Source organism: Biomphalaria glabrata, chromosome 1 (assembly GCF_947242115.1).
Source record: "Biomphalaria glabrata chromosome 1, xgBioGlab47.1, whole genome shotgun sequence".
NCBI classification, from domain to species: domain Eukaryota; kingdom Metazoa; phylum Mollusca; class Gastropoda; family Planorbidae; genus Biomphalaria; species Biomphalaria glabrata.
In genome coordinates, this window is record NC_074711.1 from 57,924,026 (window position 1) to 57,943,873 (window position 19,848).

At 32.9% G+C, this 19,848-nt stretch overlaps 1 protein-coding gene across 5 annotated transcripts; it reads right to left on the reverse strand.

Moving 5' to 3' along the window:
- LOC106072166 (coiled-coil domain-containing protein 149-B-like) lies at positions 1-18,252 on the reverse strand. Of its 5 annotated transcripts, none has more exons than XM_056004285.1 (15): positions 18,084-18,252; positions 17,306-17,397; positions 14,154-14,285; positions 10,602-10,760; positions 10,423-10,482; positions 9,971-10,075; positions 9,069-9,191; positions 8,735-8,907; positions 8,460-8,532; positions 8,241-8,325; positions 7,593-7,731; positions 7,156-7,232; positions 6,143-6,284; positions 5,377-5,555; positions 1-3,702 (listed from the first exon to the last, which is right to left on the reverse strand). In XM_056004285.1, exons 3-15 carry the CDS (start codon positions 14,214-14,216, stop codon positions 2,792-2,794), a joined length of 2,289 nt encoding a protein of 762 aa, XP_055860260.1. In that variant the 5' UTR covers positions 14,217-14,285; positions 17,306-17,397; positions 18,084-18,252; the 3' UTR covers positions 1-2,791. The 5 variants fall into 5 exon arrangements, with proteins under 5 accessions (XP_055860260.1, XP_055860269.1, XP_055860276.1 ...); XM_056004294.1 differs by lacking the exon at positions 18,084-18,252 and adding an exon at positions 17,546-17,959; XM_056004301.1 differs by lacking the exon at positions 17,306-17,397.
- Between the last annotated feature and the right edge of the window lie 1,596 nt (positions 18,253-19,848).

Sequence of the window (19,848 nt, forward strand, 5' to 3'; positions counted from 1 at the left end):
TGATTGTAAACATGGGCTTTATTTTCACTGACCAATACAACCAATGTACTTCAGCACTGTTACACTCACTGATCACAATACAAACACATACGGTACACAATGAACACAATTCATGAGCATGAAATTAAGACTATGCAATATAAATCAAGTTGCCATGTGACCTGTTTCCAATGAAATGAAGTTTTTTTTTTAAAATGGGGGGTTTGGGGGGTGGAAAGAAGAAATCAGCATTTGTCTGAAAAAATATTTTGAAAAGATGAATGTTAGGACTTTGTAGTTTTAAAACTACCCAGTATTATTCTAAAGAAACAAAAACAATCCTTTCTAGCTTTGAACAAAATATAGTATCTCATTAACACTGAAATATAATATTATAGATTAACAATTTGTTAAATCTTGGAATATTTATATTAAAATAGGCTATAAAACATAACATTTAGAATTACATAAGTATTGAGTGGGAGTTCAAATGTACCTTTCCATGTGATGGCTATAAAATGTTTTAGAAAATTTCAAATCATTACAAATTTGATCTGATTAGTTTTCGCGCCTCAAAATTTGTGGACTACATAGACTTGTACTTCACCTAGATGTACAATTTTAAATGTGGAGTTATTATATTTAATGTACAATACAGATAGTGACTTCTGAACTTTGGTATTTCATATTGATAGCAATACATAGCCATTATTTAGTCAATACTGTAGACCTATTTAGTATTGAACCTTTTAACAAAAATACTGTACATCTAGTCCAACAAATGTTTGTGAGAACAATGTTCAGTTTAAAGGGATTTCTTCAACTAATAAAAGGGAAACCATTTAAAATTAACCATGAAGACTGCAAAAAGCTTTGCAATAAAAAATAACACGCTCATGTCTAAATAAAGATAGATGTGACTTTCCCATGCACCCAAAGAGATTGAAGATGGATTGACAAGACAAAACTTTTGTCACTGCACCTTTTCTGAACATTAGTTTGTGTTATGAAAGCACATAATTCAACATCTATCATCTGTAATTCAACATCTATCATCTGTAATTCAACATCTATCATCTGTAATTCAACATCTATCATCTGTAATTCAACATCTATCATATGTAATTCATCAATTATGAAATTTAATTAAACATCTATTGTATGTAATTAAATATCTATCATATGTAATTCAACATCTATCATATAGTTATTTTAAAGTTTAAAATGGCTACTTCTGAGGCACCATGTTAACAACAGATGACTCTTATTGGATGTGCTTCAGACTACAGTGGTCTGTTTGAACTACAGTGGTTAGTTCAGACTGTAAAAAGAAAACAAGACTAAAGAGTGATCAGATCTTATTTTTAAAACAAAACCTATCCAATCATTTTTTAAAAGAAACATTGTTGAGAAAATGTTTATACCTTTCAATAAATAATTGTATTGCACAAATAACATATGCTTCACACACAAAAATACAACAATATAACAGCCATAGGTAAATATCAAATAAAAATATAGTATTTGAGACAACTCATATATCACAAATTCATCCACCAAAAAAACAATAGAAGACGATTTGAAATAATCACAATATAAACCAATATCTGAAAAAAAAAAAAAAGGTCATATTATTAGAAAGGCTACATAGCATATTTCAATAAATAAATAGTTATTAATACCCAGATTTGTGCTATCCAACTTTGGTATAACAGAGAAAAATTATATATATATATATATATATATATATATATATATATATATATATATATATATATATATATATATATATATATATATATATAACTTTGACTTAGATCCATCCACAAAATTAGCGCTTGGAAGGCATCTCTACCAGATCAATCAATAGCCACGACATAAATAAATAAAAAAGTGGTAAACTGCTTGGCTTCCAAAAAAAGGAGAGATACAATGTTAAAGACAATAATTTTAGTTCAGTTGGGAAGAGTGCTAGTCACATGACACTCTCTTAACTGTAAGCCATAGAAAGAGGGACACTTGTTTAAAATGTTACTTTCTATAACACTTTAAAGGAAGCTCATAAGAAAGGCAAAATGTTCATTATATGTGCCAAAGGAATGCTTTCTTATGGTAATATTCTGTTAGGAATGTCAATAAAAATAAATAGTACAAGAGTTTAAGTTGAAACCAAGCTAGATAAAAAGTAAATAGAACACATCATTCTGGACTCAACTGTACACTAGTTGACTGTACTGAACAGCATTATATTTCACTAATAAATTGAAAATAAAGTATTCAATGACTGAACTCAGTCAAATAAAGGTCTGCCAAGGACAGTCCCAAGCCTGAATTTAAAAAACGAGTTGGGTTGGGCATAGAGCTATCTACCCTACACCAGCTACAGAAATGTCAAACAGCAAACTGATGTTGTGGACCTAGGAGAAGACCTTTAGACACCTGGAGGAAACTGGTTGGTGGCTTATGCCCAAGGTTGGACCACAGGCAGAGATGAGATGATTAATTAATTTGTCATAACTAATTTGTCATAGAGACAAGAAATTTGAAAAGTTAATTCAACATTATTATTATCCTTAACATTTTATGAATATTATTATAATTAAATTAAATAGATTGTCTACTGATTTGGACAAGGACCTTTAAGTTATTTTAAGCAGTACAAAACTTCTATTTGGAAACATGTCCTTCACTCTAAGAGTAAGGTTCAAATAAAACTTTTCCTGACTAGTATGTAAACAAATGAAAAAATAAATAACAATAATACCATGATTTAAAGTCACAGTAAGTAAATATAAATGCATATATCACAGTGTTACATGATTTGAACTTCCCCCTCACAGAATGTTTCCTTTATGTTTACATTATTACAATGTATTAAGTTCTCATCTTTGTTATCTACTGATCTATCTACTTCAGTCAAGTCTTGGGGAGAGCCAGTTTGATGGGCAACAAGTGAGGAAGCTTCTGAGGGAATCACATGTTGGAAATCATTCTGTTCACCTTCAATGTCTAACACTTCAATGATCTGAACACAGCTATTAGTCAAAGCAAAACCCACATGCTCAGCTGGGCTGGATGTTGAGTCACTAGCGAATCCAAGAAGATAGGGCGAGTCTTTAGAGAGTTGCTCCTTTGACTCATCTGATGGTATAAGTGGTGAGATTCTGTCACTAGTCTCAGCTAACCCTCTTTCTCCAACCAAGAAGTCATTTAGCTGTTGGTCTGATGCTATCAGCTTATCTCCCAAACCTTGTTCTCTGCATTCAGATGACACAATGACTTCATTACAAACAGGAAGACTGTAATGACCAAGTGTGTTAAAGTCTTCTGTGATGTAAACATTATGCTGTTTTGGTTTAGCAGTAACTTTCTGGTCATATGACTTTCTTTTCTGAAGCTCTTGTGATCTCACCAACAATTTACTGGTCACACTCTCCAAAAGATGTTCAAATTCTTCACTTGCTTCTCTCTCAACATCATCATCATCATCAACATCATTGAAATCATTCAGGTCTTCCAGATCATCTTCTGAGTCTCTCTTCAAACACTGCCATATAGCTGCCTCTCTCTGCTCAGGGTCAAGGTAATCAGTCTTGTCATCGAGCTCTTCAGCAGAGTTGCTCAAGTTCTCAGAAGATCCAATAGACTCATGATTCATTAAAGATCTCAGCATTGCTTCAGCAAGAGCCATTCTTAAAGCCTCAGAATTCTTGCTCATCACATCTATAATGTACAAAAATATCAGCTTTGAAATATTAATGATATATAGGGTTAAGTCTAACACATTCAAAATCTTATACACTTTTAAAAACAAAGTTTTTGATGGTTAAGAAATTTCTATAAATTCATACCAATCGATATATAACAAATAGTTAAAGTGTTGTGCAATTATAATTAACCTAAATAATTAGCCAAAGTAAGTTCCAATAAAAATAAATATTTCCCCACTAAAAGCTTAAAAATTACACTGTAAAAAAAATTGTTTTAAATAATAAAAAAAAAAGATACTACATAAAAAAAAAAAAAAATTGACACAGGAAAGACTTGGAGAAAAGAGGAGGGTTCTAATTTAAAATGCTAAGACATTACCTTTTTTCCGACAAAGCAAAAATAAAATTCATATACAATTATAATTTTTAACTGTTGCTTAAAATGAGATTTGATTGGGAATGCTTGATATAAATAAAATAAAATATTTGTTTTTTTAACATGTTTGATTCATGGTGTTTTACAAAAGCTCATAAACTGATTCTAGCAAAGAATGAGAACCAAAAATACCAAAATAAAAAGGTAATAGGTAGCTGTCCAAGAAATTAAAATAAAAAACAATTATTTTTATGCTACTTTTAAAAAGTCAATATTTTCAAATGTTTGTACCCATTTTGTAATGGATTTTTAAAAAAAAGTAATTTTGGGTTGTGCAGAGGAAAAGTAAAAAAAAAAAAAAAAAAAAAAACACTTCTTTTTTGCCGCCCATTTTGCAGTGAAACTAACAAGTTTACAAACTTCAAACCTATTTGTTTTGTTTTATTTATATTCTCTGGAAAAAGAATATATGCTAATGTAAATCTTTTACCTCTCAAGTTTCACTGCAAACTTTTTCTGCCATTTAATTAAATAAAATTAAAGAAAAAAAAGTATACCATTAGGAATAAGGTAAAATCCTTTTCTGAAAGAATTAAGCATCTTTTCAAAAAAACGTTTTTTTAACATGTGCATGGTTAATGAACTACCAAAGCAAGTATTTACATTTTTGATATACTAAAAAAAAACAACATTTTGTCTTATCTGGCTTTCTACATTTATGTCGTATCTTGTAGTCTAAATTTGAACTGAATAAAACTGTGAGACTCTTTACTACAGTTGCCTAGCTTTAATTTTTTATTCAACTTGGTAGACTTAACTGTTTTGCTGATTTTCAAATAATATTAATGTAGTTTCCTAAAAGCAGATTGTTTACTATATTGAAGGAGTATGTATATAGCTTACATTTTCAATACTTTATGTTTAAATGTACCTTCACTGGTGATTATCCATATTATGATTTGCAAAATTGTACACATATGTACCTCATTAATTTTAAGAAGCTTTAAAGGTTTCAAACATATTTTTTTTTTGGTAAAGGAAAGAAAGAATAACATGAAATGGAAACTGTTTAGAAAATTTGGTAGGATTTCTAGAGCACGGAAAAATATACAAACATTAAAATATAGTCCCTATTAAGCAAACTTTTACTTATCCCAGGGTATCTGTAAATCTACTGACTAACGAAAGAGTACTGTATACATTCTAAAAATTAAATGTTTACAGCAAAATTTCTTGAAGAAAAAGTTCAATCTACTAATGAAGTTGAAAGAAAGACAACAGAACACATCCATTTCGTATTAGAGTGCCAACCTGCTAGATCTAAACTTGTTTCTGTGCAGCTATTTATAGTCTCTGCACCTATGAGCAGATCTTTGTCAGTGGATTGAGAGTGTTTTTCTTTAGTTGGCAACATGTCCAGCTCTTCAAGGTCCAGTCGGCTCAACTGATTCAGCTTATGGTATGGGCTAGTGCCTGCACTGTGGACTGCACTAAAAGGTGAATTTAAAAAAATATAAATTATGCATGTGAGTTAAACAATAAAGCTTAAGACAAAACTAAAGAGAATTAGAAGGACAAAGTAAATATCATTTTTGGATTGGTCCTCTCTGTATTTATTCTTTTCTAGGTCTTATTAGATCTCATTACAACATGCTGATCCACAGGCATTTATGTGGTGTTCAGGTAATCATAAGAATTATAGGGGTAGGTAGTGACATCCCAAGAGGTGGGGACCAGAGACTTTGAAACACTAGAAGTAACTTTGCTTCAAAATAATAATTTTTTTTGTACAATACTAGAATTACAAGAAATACAAATTGAAAGGTATTTCAAACGAGAAGGAATAATTTCCAGGCCTAAAAATTATCTTTTCTTTAACAATGGTTTAAACAAAAATGTTGTTTAAAAGAACTCTAAATATCATTTAAAGGTAGAAACAATTATAAATTTGATTCAATCTTATTTATAGTATATTATTCACATTCCATATTTTACATTATCTTAAGGCAACAAGTGAATGTATAGCTAACTTATTTTTAGTTCATTGTTTCAAGTAGTCTTTGCTAACTTACATTACCTGCTCGAAGCTGATGATTCAAAATCTGAGGCTATGTTAGCTGCTCCAGATGAGGAGTCAGTGGACTGAGAAAACTGATGAGGGACAAGAGTTTTGATTTCTTCACATTCTGCTTTTAATTTCTCCAAATTAGGAAAGTGACCTAGGAAAAACAAAACTTATTTTTAAAAATAAAGTTTAAAACATTGGCATAAAATAAACAATTAAAGATGATTGTGTGATAAAATAATTAAAGATGATTGTTTTACATATAAAAATGTTACACAGTCCCTATGGGTCAGTTACCAAATTATGTGATACAAAAAACACAGAAATTATAACAACAGAATGAAGATGAAGTGTTTTAAAAATGGTCCATTAGGTTACTTAATTTTAGTATCAAAAGAATTTGCTTTCAGAAGACCAAATGTTGCACCTATTTTAATGTAATACAGGCAATAGTGAAATCTGTTGTTTTTTTAAAACACTTTTTAAGTTTTTGTGATTGGAATGAGAAATGGGGACAGACAGCACAAAGCAGCATTTCTCTTTCAAGGTCATAAAAATGTAAAACAATTTGAAGCATTTATTAAAAGTATTAATCATTTAATTATAATTGACTACCCAGATAATTTATTTAGGTTTGAGAGACAAGGAAGTGAAAGGAGCGGGGGCTTTTATCAAGTGTTTTTGTTTGTTTTGAATGTCCTGAGGTATTAAATAAAAAAAAAAAAAAAAGGGAAATGAAAACTTAATAATACCCAATTAAAAAGTAGTAACTACAATTGAGAGAATAGACTGCATCAGTGCATCATCAAACATGAAAAATGCTTAGCTATACCAATGACATTTTAGGGATTTTTATACTCTAAGTATTATATTTTTTAAATAGACTTAAAGTGAAAGAATGAGTGATGAATGAAACAAGTCCTTCAATAAAAGAAAATAAGTGATGAATAAGTCAGTCAGTCCATCAATGCTTTGGCAGTTGAAGTTAATGATAGAAAAGCTTTAACAACAATATATAAATTTACCTGCAACACTCCATAATCCTGAGACTTCTAGTGTTTTTAGTTTTTTCTCTAATTCGTTCACACGGTTTCCTAATAATCTAAAGGAAAAAATATAATTGGTTCAATATATTTATTAAACCAAATTTATAGTATTTTTGTCAAAATTTCATTTTTTTTTTTACATTTTAACTGTATTTTTTAGAGCTAATTTTACACAAATAGGGCCTGTTAAAAAAAATATCTACATCTTAAACTTGTTACTATTAGCTTGCTATCAAATTAATACTGAAGTACCCAATCAATAAAGTTCAAATGGACTTTTGACAGATCAACCCATTAGAGTAGACTAATTTAATCTGATCTTTATCTTCTGGTCTTCACATTTTTAACAGCTCTTCAAAATAAGTTTATCTGTAAATGAAACAAATTTGTGAATATTTTGATGACCCATTTCTTACTTGTTAGTTTTTCTCTGATGCGACAAAGCCAGGTTCTTGTCATTGATAGTCTCTAACAGTGCCCCACACAGGCCTTGAAGATCTGCCAATGCTTGAGGTGAGGGCGATATGGAAGATTTATTCTGCATTACTTGTTGGACTAGAAGAAGACAAAAATGGAAACTATAAACCAAAATAAAGAAATAAAACTAGTCATTAAAGCAGTTACTTCTTACTGTTTCTTGACATTAATATAAGCTCAGTGATTCCCAATGTACATCCCTAGAGCCTGTTATTCTACGCTATCCTATCCCTTGAAATTTGCCTAAATTGTGAGATATAACATATCTATAGGGCAGATAATGTAAAGGTCATCTGTTTCTGTGGCTCACAGGGTGTCATGTGGCCAGCACAATGACCAACCGCTTTTATTTTTCCCCAACTATCTTTCCCCGAAAATTTGTTTGGCTCATGCAGAAAAAGTTTGTGTTTCACTGATACTAGTAGAAAAAAAACATCAAGAAGTGATTAGCTACTTTAAGATTGTAACCATAGGGTTACTATCAGATAGCATTTCTTTTATAATTTTCTCTAGATAAAAAAAATGGCAGCTTAATAAACAAAAAAGTAAACTACTAACAATTAATTATCAATGTAATTACTACTCACTCTGTTTCTGAGTAATCACTAAGCCATCATTGCGACACTGTCCAAGTTTAAGAATACCTTTAGTTTTCTTCTTTTCCAAGATGCTCTGGGGTAAAAATTTCACAAAAAATAACATCAGCATCAATCAAATATTTAACCTTTGTTGCAAGCTAGAGCACTCCAGTTTTATTTTCTAAAATAAGTATCTCTTGATGAAAAAAAAAGGTATTATTGACTCACTTTGTATTTAGTGACTGTTGCTATTGCCATAGTTTTTTCTTCTTCCATCTGTTTTAATCTCTCTTGTAGAAATCTGCCATCATGAGATCAAGAAAAACAAAATTTTACTGCTTAAAAATAATAAGTTTAACTTAAAAATAATAAGATTTAATACTTCTTTAATTATTGATTGAAAATGTGCATTTAAAATTCATATTAATGAAGCATATTTTCATAACATGCCAAAAAAAAACCCAAAACAACATATTTGTATAACATACTGTTGGTTTACTAACCTATTTTCCATGATAAGTACATCCAGGTCTACAATTCTTTTTTCATCCCCACCCAAAATGTAATTGAGCTCTGTATTCAGGCGCTCATATTTTGTACGATAAGCAGCTCTCTCAGTCACTAATTCTTCCTTTTCATCTAATACTTGCTGCAAATCTCTCTCCAACTGAACATACTAATAACATTTCAAAACAAGCATATTTCACTCCAACGTAATTCAATGATCTAATAATTATTAGAAGTAAAATAAAAATTAATAAAATTTGTGATAAATTCTACTGTGCCCAATCTAGAGATTGAAAAAGTAAAAAAAAAAAGGACATAAAATTAAACTACCTCTTCTCTACTAGCTTCCAACTGCCGAACCAACTCTTCTCTTTCATGAGCAGGAAAATGACGGGTATTTAATCCTTCATCTGTGGTACCAACTCGTGATCTAGCTATCTGTTCACGTAAAAGCTAAGAAAATTTTGTAAAACAATTTTTTAAATTATAGATTTCAAAACTTAAAAAAAAAAATTGATGAAATACATAAAAAAAAATACAAATTTTTCCTTCAATAAGCCACATCAGGCTATTGTAATAAAGTTTTTCCTTCAATAAGCCACATCAGGCTATTGTAATAAAGTTTTTCCTTCAATAAGCCACATCAGGCTATTGTAATAAAGTTTTTCCTTCAATAAGCCACATCAGGCTATTGTAATAAAGTTTTTCCTTCAATAAGCCACATCAGGCTATTGTAATAAAGTTTTTCCTTCAATAAGCCACATCAGGCTATTTTAATAAAGTAATTCACTCAATGGGACGTGGTGGCTAAGTGGTACAGCACTTGGCTTCCAACTGAGAGGTCCAAAGTTCGAATATCTATGAAGACTGGGATTTTTAATTTCAGGATTTTGAGGATGCTCCTGAGTAAACCCAACTCTAATGGGTACCTGATGAATTAAGTTGGGGAATGTAAAGGATTCTGATTCTTGTGCTGGTCAGATGACACCCACATTAACTGTCAGCCATAGAAACAGATGACCTTTACATTATCTGCCCTTTAGATCAGAAGGTCTGAAAGGGGTACTTTAAAACAATCAATAATTAACTTTAACAGACTAAATTGACATAATACATACCCCCAAAATTAAAACAACGAAATCAAGGTGAAAGTAGGAGTTATCCAATACAGTAATAACTGTTATGTTAATCAAAGTCTAGCGTGACCCAAACAGCAAAATTTGTTACTCTACCTTAATGTCACCTTCAGCATCTTGAAGCTTCTGGCGAAGGTTGTCTACTTCAAATTTTAACGATTTGTTTGTTTCTTTGGTGTCAAACAGCATGCGGGCTAAAGTCTAACAACATAATATTTGTAATATTTAATATATAATTAATTTGTGTATGTGTTTTGTGTGTGAATGTCGTTCAAATTTTTAATCAATATTGTTTTTGTACAGTAGTTTCTCTGAGCTTGTCGATTGTAGTCAAACTGAATTTCCATTAGATTGGATCAATAAAAATTATCTTATCTCTTATCTTATCTTAATATATTAAATATTTTGTTTCTTAATTAATTTTATATATATATATAATATATATCAGGGTGTATAAATAGAATCTCTCAATATATACTAGTGCATAATTTATAGTTCACATAAAAAATAAATATCCGCCAAACATTTTCCATCATACTTGAACTGACCTGTGTTTGAATGTCAGAATAGGTTTTTGGGTCAATTTCTATTGAAGCTGACATCGGCACCTATAAAAAAAGAATTTAAGTTTAGTCTGTTTTCTTAATTAATAAAAAAAATAGTTTAAAAAATAATGTTTATGTAACATTTCTATTTAACAACACGTTGCTGTTCTTTCAATTCTTACATCTCCTGTCAATTGTCGTTTCACCATTTGATATCTATCTCTCAACTGTTCTGCCATCAATTTGAACTGATCTCTTTCACTTCTACACTGGTCCAATTCCCTGCTGAGTATTAAAAGAGCCTCGCATTTGCTTTCCAGTTTTCTGCGACAAATTTGATACTGAAAAAATAAAATGTGCACACTGACATATTATAATTAACAAAATATAATGTAGCATTTGGTTATGCTGTGAATAAATAAATGTGAAAATTGTATTTGTTTAGGGTGGACAAAAAATGATTAAAAACATCCTTTGCTCTGCTCTTGGTACATAATTTGTTTAGGGCACAATGAATACAATCAATTTACATTAAGTTTCCAATTCTGTGTTCACATTTTGTTTTACACAAAATTGTCAGTTTAAATAAGCTTAAACAATTTTTGTTTAAAATTCAGTGTTTAGTTTACAAACAAATTAAGCAGATTTGTTCCCAACTTGACCCATTCCACTATAGATAACATAGATTTATTACTAAAAGATCATAAAGAATAGGTTGTACTGGAGAGTCTTCAATTCACTTTTCCTTTTCCTAACTACTATCATGTACCCCTGAAGTTTTAAAATCCCAGTCTTCACCAAGATTCAAATATGTAACCCCTCATTTTGGCAGCCAAGTACTTCAACACCCAATTATGATGCACCTCGTTAAGTAAAAACTCTAAACAAATAAATGTTACAAAGTTATTAAGATTTTAAGAAAATAAATCAACAGAATAAAGCAAAGTGAATTTATATTTCAAAGTTATATATTACTTCAGACTGCTGATAATACAAAGACAAGGTTTATGTTTGTTAGCCTTAACTAACTAATGTGATCTGTTCATACAACTATTTTTAAAATGTGTTTAAGACCATTAAATGAATATTTTTATAAATACTTTTATTGCTAGGTGTCTCACTATTTTAAGAAGTAAAAATGTATACTTCAGTTTGAATTGAGTGATTCAGCTTGCTATCTCCTAGTTCCATCTTCTATATTCCACTTAATGCTACACAGAAATCTGATCACTAACAGGGTATATTGGACTCATGATTCAAACACAAGCCTTCAGCACTTTGGTGGTCAAGAAAACATCAATAAATAACATCTGTCATCTATAACATGGTTATTTCTAACAGCTGTTGCATTTCTTTTTCTCTCTCTTTAATTAGTGAAGTTTTAAGAAATATTGATAGAACTAGATAATCTTGGATGTAGTCTGAACAGATTAAAATATTTACAAATTAGTTGGGCAAAAGATGGTGTTAAACAATAGCTATAATGAATTAAACTAAACATGGCTTTTTAGCTTTCCTTCTATATCTATAATTATTCATTGTCATTTTTTTTTATTCGGCCAACTTATCATACAATTTTTATACTTATGCTTATATTCAATTTTTATCTTTTTGTAGCAAGATTCATAAATAAATAATAATTTTTCAGAGAATAAAAAATCAGATTTACTTGATCACAATAGTAATTTTTTTAAAAATGATTAAAATTTTTTTATGGTTAACATTTATAATATAAACTAAATTGTGTATTAGGATTTCTTAACATTTAGAAAAATTTTCATTTTAAGGTTCAAACATTAAACTATTGAATCTTATTGTAATTCAATTAAACACATTTTCAAATACAAATTTCTTTTTGTATATTTTAACTAACCATTTTTGTATTGATCAGATGGAATAATTTAATAATGTCTCTTTGTAAATTTTACTTGCATTTTAATACAATACTTTTTTTGTTCGAATTACTAAAAGTTCTCTGATGTTTTTAATGTTAAACCTATTAGATTAGACAATAAACAAAGATTTTAAAATTAGAAATGTAAAATTTAACCTGGAATAACAGAGATCAAAATGTTCTTAGTTTAATCATCATCTGTGATTTTTATTTCAAATTTCACAATCAATACTTGTAAAACACTATCAGTTAAAGCAGTTTGAAAATGGAATGAAACTAAAATGTCTACATCTATTTTTTTATGACAATGTTTTTATAGTTATATAAATATTATTTTAGCTGTTGTTTTTTTTATCATTTGATGAATTAATTTTTTAAAAACTTACTTTGTCTGCTGGACGTATCCAAATTTTGAAATCTTTTTTAAACATTTTTAATATAAAAAAAATGAGTAGTACTTTGAATAACTGTAAACTATTGTTTTAATCTCCATTTATGTATAAATAATGGTATACATTTTACATTGAATTTGTTAGCATAAAATAAGATCTCCTGTGTTGAAGCTAAATATATTAGTATTTCACCCAGCTGTTGTAGAAACCATATTTATCATTACATTATGGTCAAGACAGCTCATAAATCATATTATAATGACTGATATAAATAATTATTCTCATATTAAAAAAGTGGTTGATGTTATTGTTCATTCTTCTATATGTTCTATATGGAACTATAAAGCTATGCAATGGAACATGTATGTATATTTCTGCCATTTATCTTTACCCTTAGCAGAGAATTAGCACTACAGATGTCATCAGTAGTAAAAACAAGAAAACATCAATGAGTTGTCAATCTGGCTAGTAGGTGTGTCAAGTAGCAGTTAGTGATTTCCTTGGTCTAGGAAGATGTCAGGTGAGAATGAGAGCTAAGTGTGACTTTATACATGTCATATTATTATGTATAATTTATGTAAGTTGGTGTGTGATTGACAAACAGTAAACTATTCATTAGCTAACTTTTTCTCTCCCAAAGAAACTTTTTGCTTAAGTAAACCATTTAGCCTTTCAAACAAAGAGTTCGATATTAATTTTAAGCCTATTTTAATTTATTAAAGTATTTTACATTTTATTCTTTTTGTAATAATAATGTGAAACTGTCAAACTAATTTGCAAGTGACTTTATTTAGCAAATTTCTCATTAGGATCTTCTTAAATGTTACAAATATCCCTTCAAAAGAGAATTTAATTAAGTCCTACTACAATTCATCAAATTACAAAAAGAAACAAAATATAAAATATTAATATACATCTAGAAGTCACCCTGCTGGATCAAAAATTTAATGAATAGAGAGTTATACTTATATCTTTCCTTTGTAATTAAAACTGTATATATAAAAGTTTTCCTTACAGACCTTGTGGTCTATAGGGTAGATGATTAAAGGTTATCTGTTTCTGTGGCCTGTGTTAACAAGGGTATCATGTGGCCAGCACAACGACCAACCGCCTTTACTTTTCCTCAACTAATGTCAGGTACCCATTAGAGTTGGGTGGACATAGAGGAAAGTTTCTGAAATTAAAATTGCAATCTTCACCAGGATTCGAACCAGGGACTCCCGGTTCGGAAGCCAAGTGCTTTTACCACTCAGCCTCCAAAGACTGTATACATGGTAATATAGTATGTATGTGCTGTGGCAACAATAGTCCTGTTGGCGCTAGGACATAATAATCTTCAATTTGGAAGTAACTTCCATAACTTATAAAATAAAATAAAACAACTCACACACTATTTTATATATAAGTAAAATTTAATGTGTAATATAATATAATTAGCCTATTATTACCTCTGTAGTGATGGTGTCGAACCGACTTGCAAGTGACTCTGTGCTAGTATTATTATGTGCCATAATGTGAAATACACTTCAGGGAAAATAAATCAAAGCATCACAACAATTTTGCTTCTGCAAAAGATATCCCTAAAAATGTATTGAAAAGGTTTATTAAACATGTTACAACTTGCAAGGGTTTTTCAAAGTTTTCTAAAATTTCACTTTCAGGTATTCATTTTATTTTTTCCAGAAAAAGGAACTTTTTGAACAGAAATGTCTAAGATAAATCGGAAAAATCTTGGAAGACAGCGACCACCCGCTCCATCATAACTACGTCAAGTCATCACGGAGTGGGCGACTGCTGTCAATCAAGACAAGAACAGAGCTGTACAAAAACTCGTTCGTACCTCATTCGGTCAGACTTTATCAACACCGTCCTTTGATCAAGAAACATGAAAAGGACTAAGATGCCTGTGTGTAGTCGCTGAATAAACTCTTTATGTTGTGTCTGTTCTATGTATGTGAATGTTTCTCTTGTGTTGTTTTTATATGAGAAAAGAGTCCTTGTAATCACAACTAATTTCCATAAGGATCAATAAAGCAGTCTTAGTCTTAATAGATTAGACAAATAGACAGATAGAAAGATAGAGACAGACAGACAGATAGATTAGATTAGGCGCCGCCCTGGCCTGCTTTAACACATCCCTCTATTCTGATTTATCCTGTGCATAAGACTGCATGCCCGGACTCTTATCTGTTGTAGACCTGCCTCTACACCATCAAGCCACTGTACTCGTGGTCAGCCTTTGGGGCGCCTGCCTTTTGGTTTTTGCCAGGGAACAATCTTTGCTCCTCTGTTCACTGGCATTCTTTTGAGGTGACCTGCTCAATGTAATCTGTTCCTTTTAATATTTTTATTTCCGTCACTATGGAGGGGGTCTTCATATAACTGGTATATTTCTTGGTTGGTGCGAGTCCTTCATTAGCTTTCTTCATGTATGGCACCATACATTTTTCTGAGGATTTTCCTTTCTTAAGTATTAACGTTTTTGTTTTTGTCAGTGTCCAGATTTCACTTCCATACATGGCTACTGGTCTTGTGATGGTTTTGTAAATAGTTTTCTTACATATAAATTTGCTTTTAAGTACGTGTTGTGTATTATGCAGACCTGCCTACCAAAAAAAAGTCCAAATGCGTAACTGATGGTGAAAATGCGTATTTTCGCACCAGAATGCGTAACACGATCCATTATTTTGTCATATATATATATATATATATAGATGTCATGATCAGATCTACAATCTAAATCTAGATCAATACGACAATAGAGATGATATCTAGACTAGAATGAATGTAATCTACTCTAGATCTGGGCTTAAGAGTGTTACCGATGCTGTGGATCCGCTACAAACGTAGATCTAGATCTAGGTCTACTCCAAACTTTCGTAGGCCTACCTTCATCCTTGATCTATTCTATACTAAGACTAAGAATCTAGTCTAGATGGTAGTAGATGTTATCGATCTAGATCTAGTCAATCTAAATCATACTACAACTAAATTGGATCTAGATTGTAGAGTAATGTAAGAGAATCATGACATAACGTACTAATGACTAGCTAGACTCTGGCTAGATAGAATCCAGACTAGATCTAGACTAGATATCTACAATGTCACTCAATGTGTTTTGAATCGATAGCACTTCGATAATTATTTCTATATAAAAAAAAAATGAATACGTTATACGGGAATCAGCTAACTGACGGTACCAACCCGCCACTCCCTCACTCTCGCGTTCATCATTTCTAGACTAAATCTAATTGCTTTTAAGAACCAATCAACGTATAGATCACAATGTGTTCCCCCACCTTTTCTGTCCCCCTCCCCCCGCCGACAGGACGGCTTAGCGTGACCTCCGTGACCGCTCGTAAGCTAGTCAAGAGAGGGGGAGAAAAAAGGGTACGAAATGCGTGACGTGACGGGTTAAATGCCTATTTGCGTACTGACTGTCATTTTTGGGAGATTTTGCGTAACGAATACGCATTTTGCGTAACGGTAGGCAGGTCTGATTATGGAAAGCTACGTTGCCTGCCCCTAGTCATTTATGCATGTATCTTACTACCTAAATATGTAAACGTTTCTACATTTTCAAACTTGAGGTTAGTAATTTGATTTAGCGTATCACCTTTTGAATAATAAATTTAAAAATTATCATTTTTCAGTGATTCCTTCATTATCCTTATTCATACATGCTTCGCGGGGTTCCTGTGTTTGAGACATCCTACCTTCTCAGAAATTCATGTTAGGATGTTTCCAACAGACTCTTGGCATGTTATCTCGCAGTTTGGCTTTCTACTAATAAATTCTAGCTTCTAAAAGCCTACATTATTCCTTAATTTACCCTTCTTTTCAAAACCGCTGCAGATTGTTTTTGAATTTAAACATTTATTTGGGTTAAAACTTTTTTCTTTGCCGATCAACAATCTCATCTCATCTCTGCCTGTGGTCCCTTCTGGGGCATAGGCCCCAACCAGCTTCCTCCAGGCATCTCAGTTCTGGGCGAGTCTCTCCAACTGTCCCCACGTCTTGCCCATCTGCTTCCAGATGCCGTGCCAAGTATTCCTGGGCCGTCCCCTCTCAACAATACTGAGACTAACTTCACTTTGTTGCAAAGTTTGCTTCCACAGTAAAGATATTAGATCTAGATCTATATGGTAATATAATATATCTGACTGATTGGAAGACAAGAAATTGAAGAAGACAATGAATCCATGATCAATCATTCAATGCTCGATGATGGGTTGAAATTTTCTATTCATTTTCAGAAGAATTATATTTGTTCTTTAGAGACAATGACACCTAAGATGAAATACCCAAATAGATATACAACAGTGAGTGTGACATGTCACACACACACCCAGTGACAGTAACTTGAGTAATTCTCATTTCATAAGTTGAGTAACGACTGTCACAGTATAATACTTTAATAGTCTTTATCTAATGAGACTAATGTCTAATTGAGTTGATAAAGTTTGATAAACTCAAGTCTATACTCAACCGTCTGACTTGTGACACTGTCACTGACAGTGACTCGGAACTCAGACACTATCACTGTCTCATCAGACTCTCATCATTACTCATTTACTTACTGCAAAAAAATCTTACTCACTCGTTACTCTCATCACTCAACTCATGTCTCAGTGTCTGAACTGAACTTCTGAAGCCAGGGCCAGAGTGACTGTGAGAGTGAGGATCCAACAACTAGATACAAGTTGAACAACACAACAATTACAATAACAATCATTTTTATCATTTATTACAATAACAATCCGGTAACAATGTGACTGTCTTCCAACTCTTAGACTTACCACTTAATCTAGATTCTAGTCTTAGTAGTTAGTACTCTTACCTCTATCATAGAGTCTATGGCAGGCTGCCGCTATCTGCGGCTATGGCTATGCCGATTAATAATAATTTTTCGCTGTCTCTAGAGATCTAAGGTTTAACTTCTAGATCTAGATTAAATTCTAAACTAGATTCTTGTCACTCTACTGAGTAAGCCTACTCTAGATTCTAGATCTAGTCTAGATTAAATTATAGAGCCTAGACTAGATCTATGTAAACTATGTAGATCTGAGTTCTGGTTAGCATTTTTAATTGTAGATCTAGACCTATCTAAATATCATTGAAAAGTTTCGCAATAAAGTTTTTTTTTTCCTTCCCAGATTTTCAGAATTTTTTTAAAAATTACATTTTCTAAATATTATTAGCTCACACGAACAATTTCTTACTGACAATTGGTTCACAGACTATCAGACCATTGTCTAATAAAAGTAATATATAGGCCCTATTATACATTATAAGTCTATAATAAAATACACGTAGAATGAAAAAGATAATAGACCTATTATAAATATTAATGTATGTACAGTAGGAATGCACCATACCATTCTATGCCAATTCAAGCGAAATTATTTATATAATACGCAGCCTGTAGGCCTACATTTTAACAATGTGTGGTATATATAATCTCATGAGGAATTTTTTATCTCCCATCGAGCGTCTTCCTGGTGGCGGATAGGGAAATGCCCTCCAGATTTGGCGAGTACCGGGTAAATAAAATACCCGGGGTCGGCCAAAATCAAAACTGCTGCCTTTCAGGAAGAGGAGAGATCCACAAAGGCTGGGGCATCTTACCCGAAAATAAAGGCAGCTATCCAGAGAATTGAAAGAGGCAGCCCCCCCCCCCCTAGGGTTATGCGCAGGGATGACAACCGAGTCAAATAAAAAAAATATTGTTACGAAAGCTAAAACCCATAATATGAAAAACCGGTCAAACCATAACGAACTATGCCTGGAAATGGACATGACGATACCGGGCATGGATCTATGGCCTCCTTCAGTCGCGAAGCGACTATGGATCATCTCATGGAAATGAGAGGAATGCCTGGGCATTAGCTGTGGTCGGAACGATGTCGCCCACACGTCAGTCCCCCCCCCCCCACCCACTCCACGCAGCTGATGTATCCAAAGGAACGGCAGTGCCGATACAGTTTGGGGTCAGCGGCGTCGAAGGTTCTGCCAGAGTGTGCACTGGGTGCTGCAAACTGCCTTAGGGTCGCCAGCTCCTGATTTTTCCTCAGGGTTGACTCCCGAAGCCTTTCCCATGATTGGGTATAGCTGCAAGGCAACAGAGGTTTGAATTCAGAGTTTTCCTTCTCCTAGGTGGATATAGCCACTTACCAGCCATGGCTAATGAGCCCCTCCTGCCCGATGCTTACTGGTTAAGGCGCCAGTTACTCGCCTTTGCCCCTTTTGTTAATGAGAACAGTTCCGCCGGACTCAATATCTGAGCTACACGTGAAGGCCAGGAGTTGAACTGGTTGTCAGAGGCTATTTGAGACGCATGCCATTAGGAAGCATTTTATAGGTAGTGGAGTGCTTACATCCATAACCACTTCCGGCAATGACAACCTTCCGGAACCGGGCATGGATACTAATATTAAAGCATATGATAGATCAGTATGGGTAGATGTGCTAGAGCAGGCCAGTGCCCTCCATGGGCTGTAGTGCCATTGGGATGGGTGGATGAGTGCGTTCATGGGCGTAGCCAGGATTTATATAATCGTAAACGGAAGGCCCCTTAAAGTGGCAGACCACTTCACATATCTAGGTAGTATAGTGTCTAATGACGCCTCACTTTCAAGGGAAGTTGATAACCGTCTGTCCAGGGTCAGTAGCGCTTTTGGACGCCTTCAGGCGAGAGTTTGGCGAAACAGCTAGATTGCTCCGCCTGCCTACAAAAATCAGTGTCTACCAGGCGGTGGTTCTCTCAACTCTTCTGTATGGCTCTGAGACATGGACACTATACAGGAAACGTCTAAGACTTCTTGAGCGCTTCCACCAAAGATGATTTCACTCCATCATGGACATACGGTGGTATGTCCTTGCGAACGCCGGTATGGACAATATAGAGGGACTTCTTTTGGACCGACAGTTGCGCTGGGTAGGGCACGTATCCTGTATGGGAGAAGAACGTACGCCAAAGGCAGTCTTTTTTTGTGAGCTAAAAGGTGGTCGACGTAACAGAGGCGCCCCACGGAAACGCCTCAAAGACCAGCTTAGGCGTCAACTTTCCTTGGCTGACATAGAAGAGAGCACCTGGTTGCATGCGGCCTCAAAACAAGGTAGCAGGAGGTCACTCACGAAGGC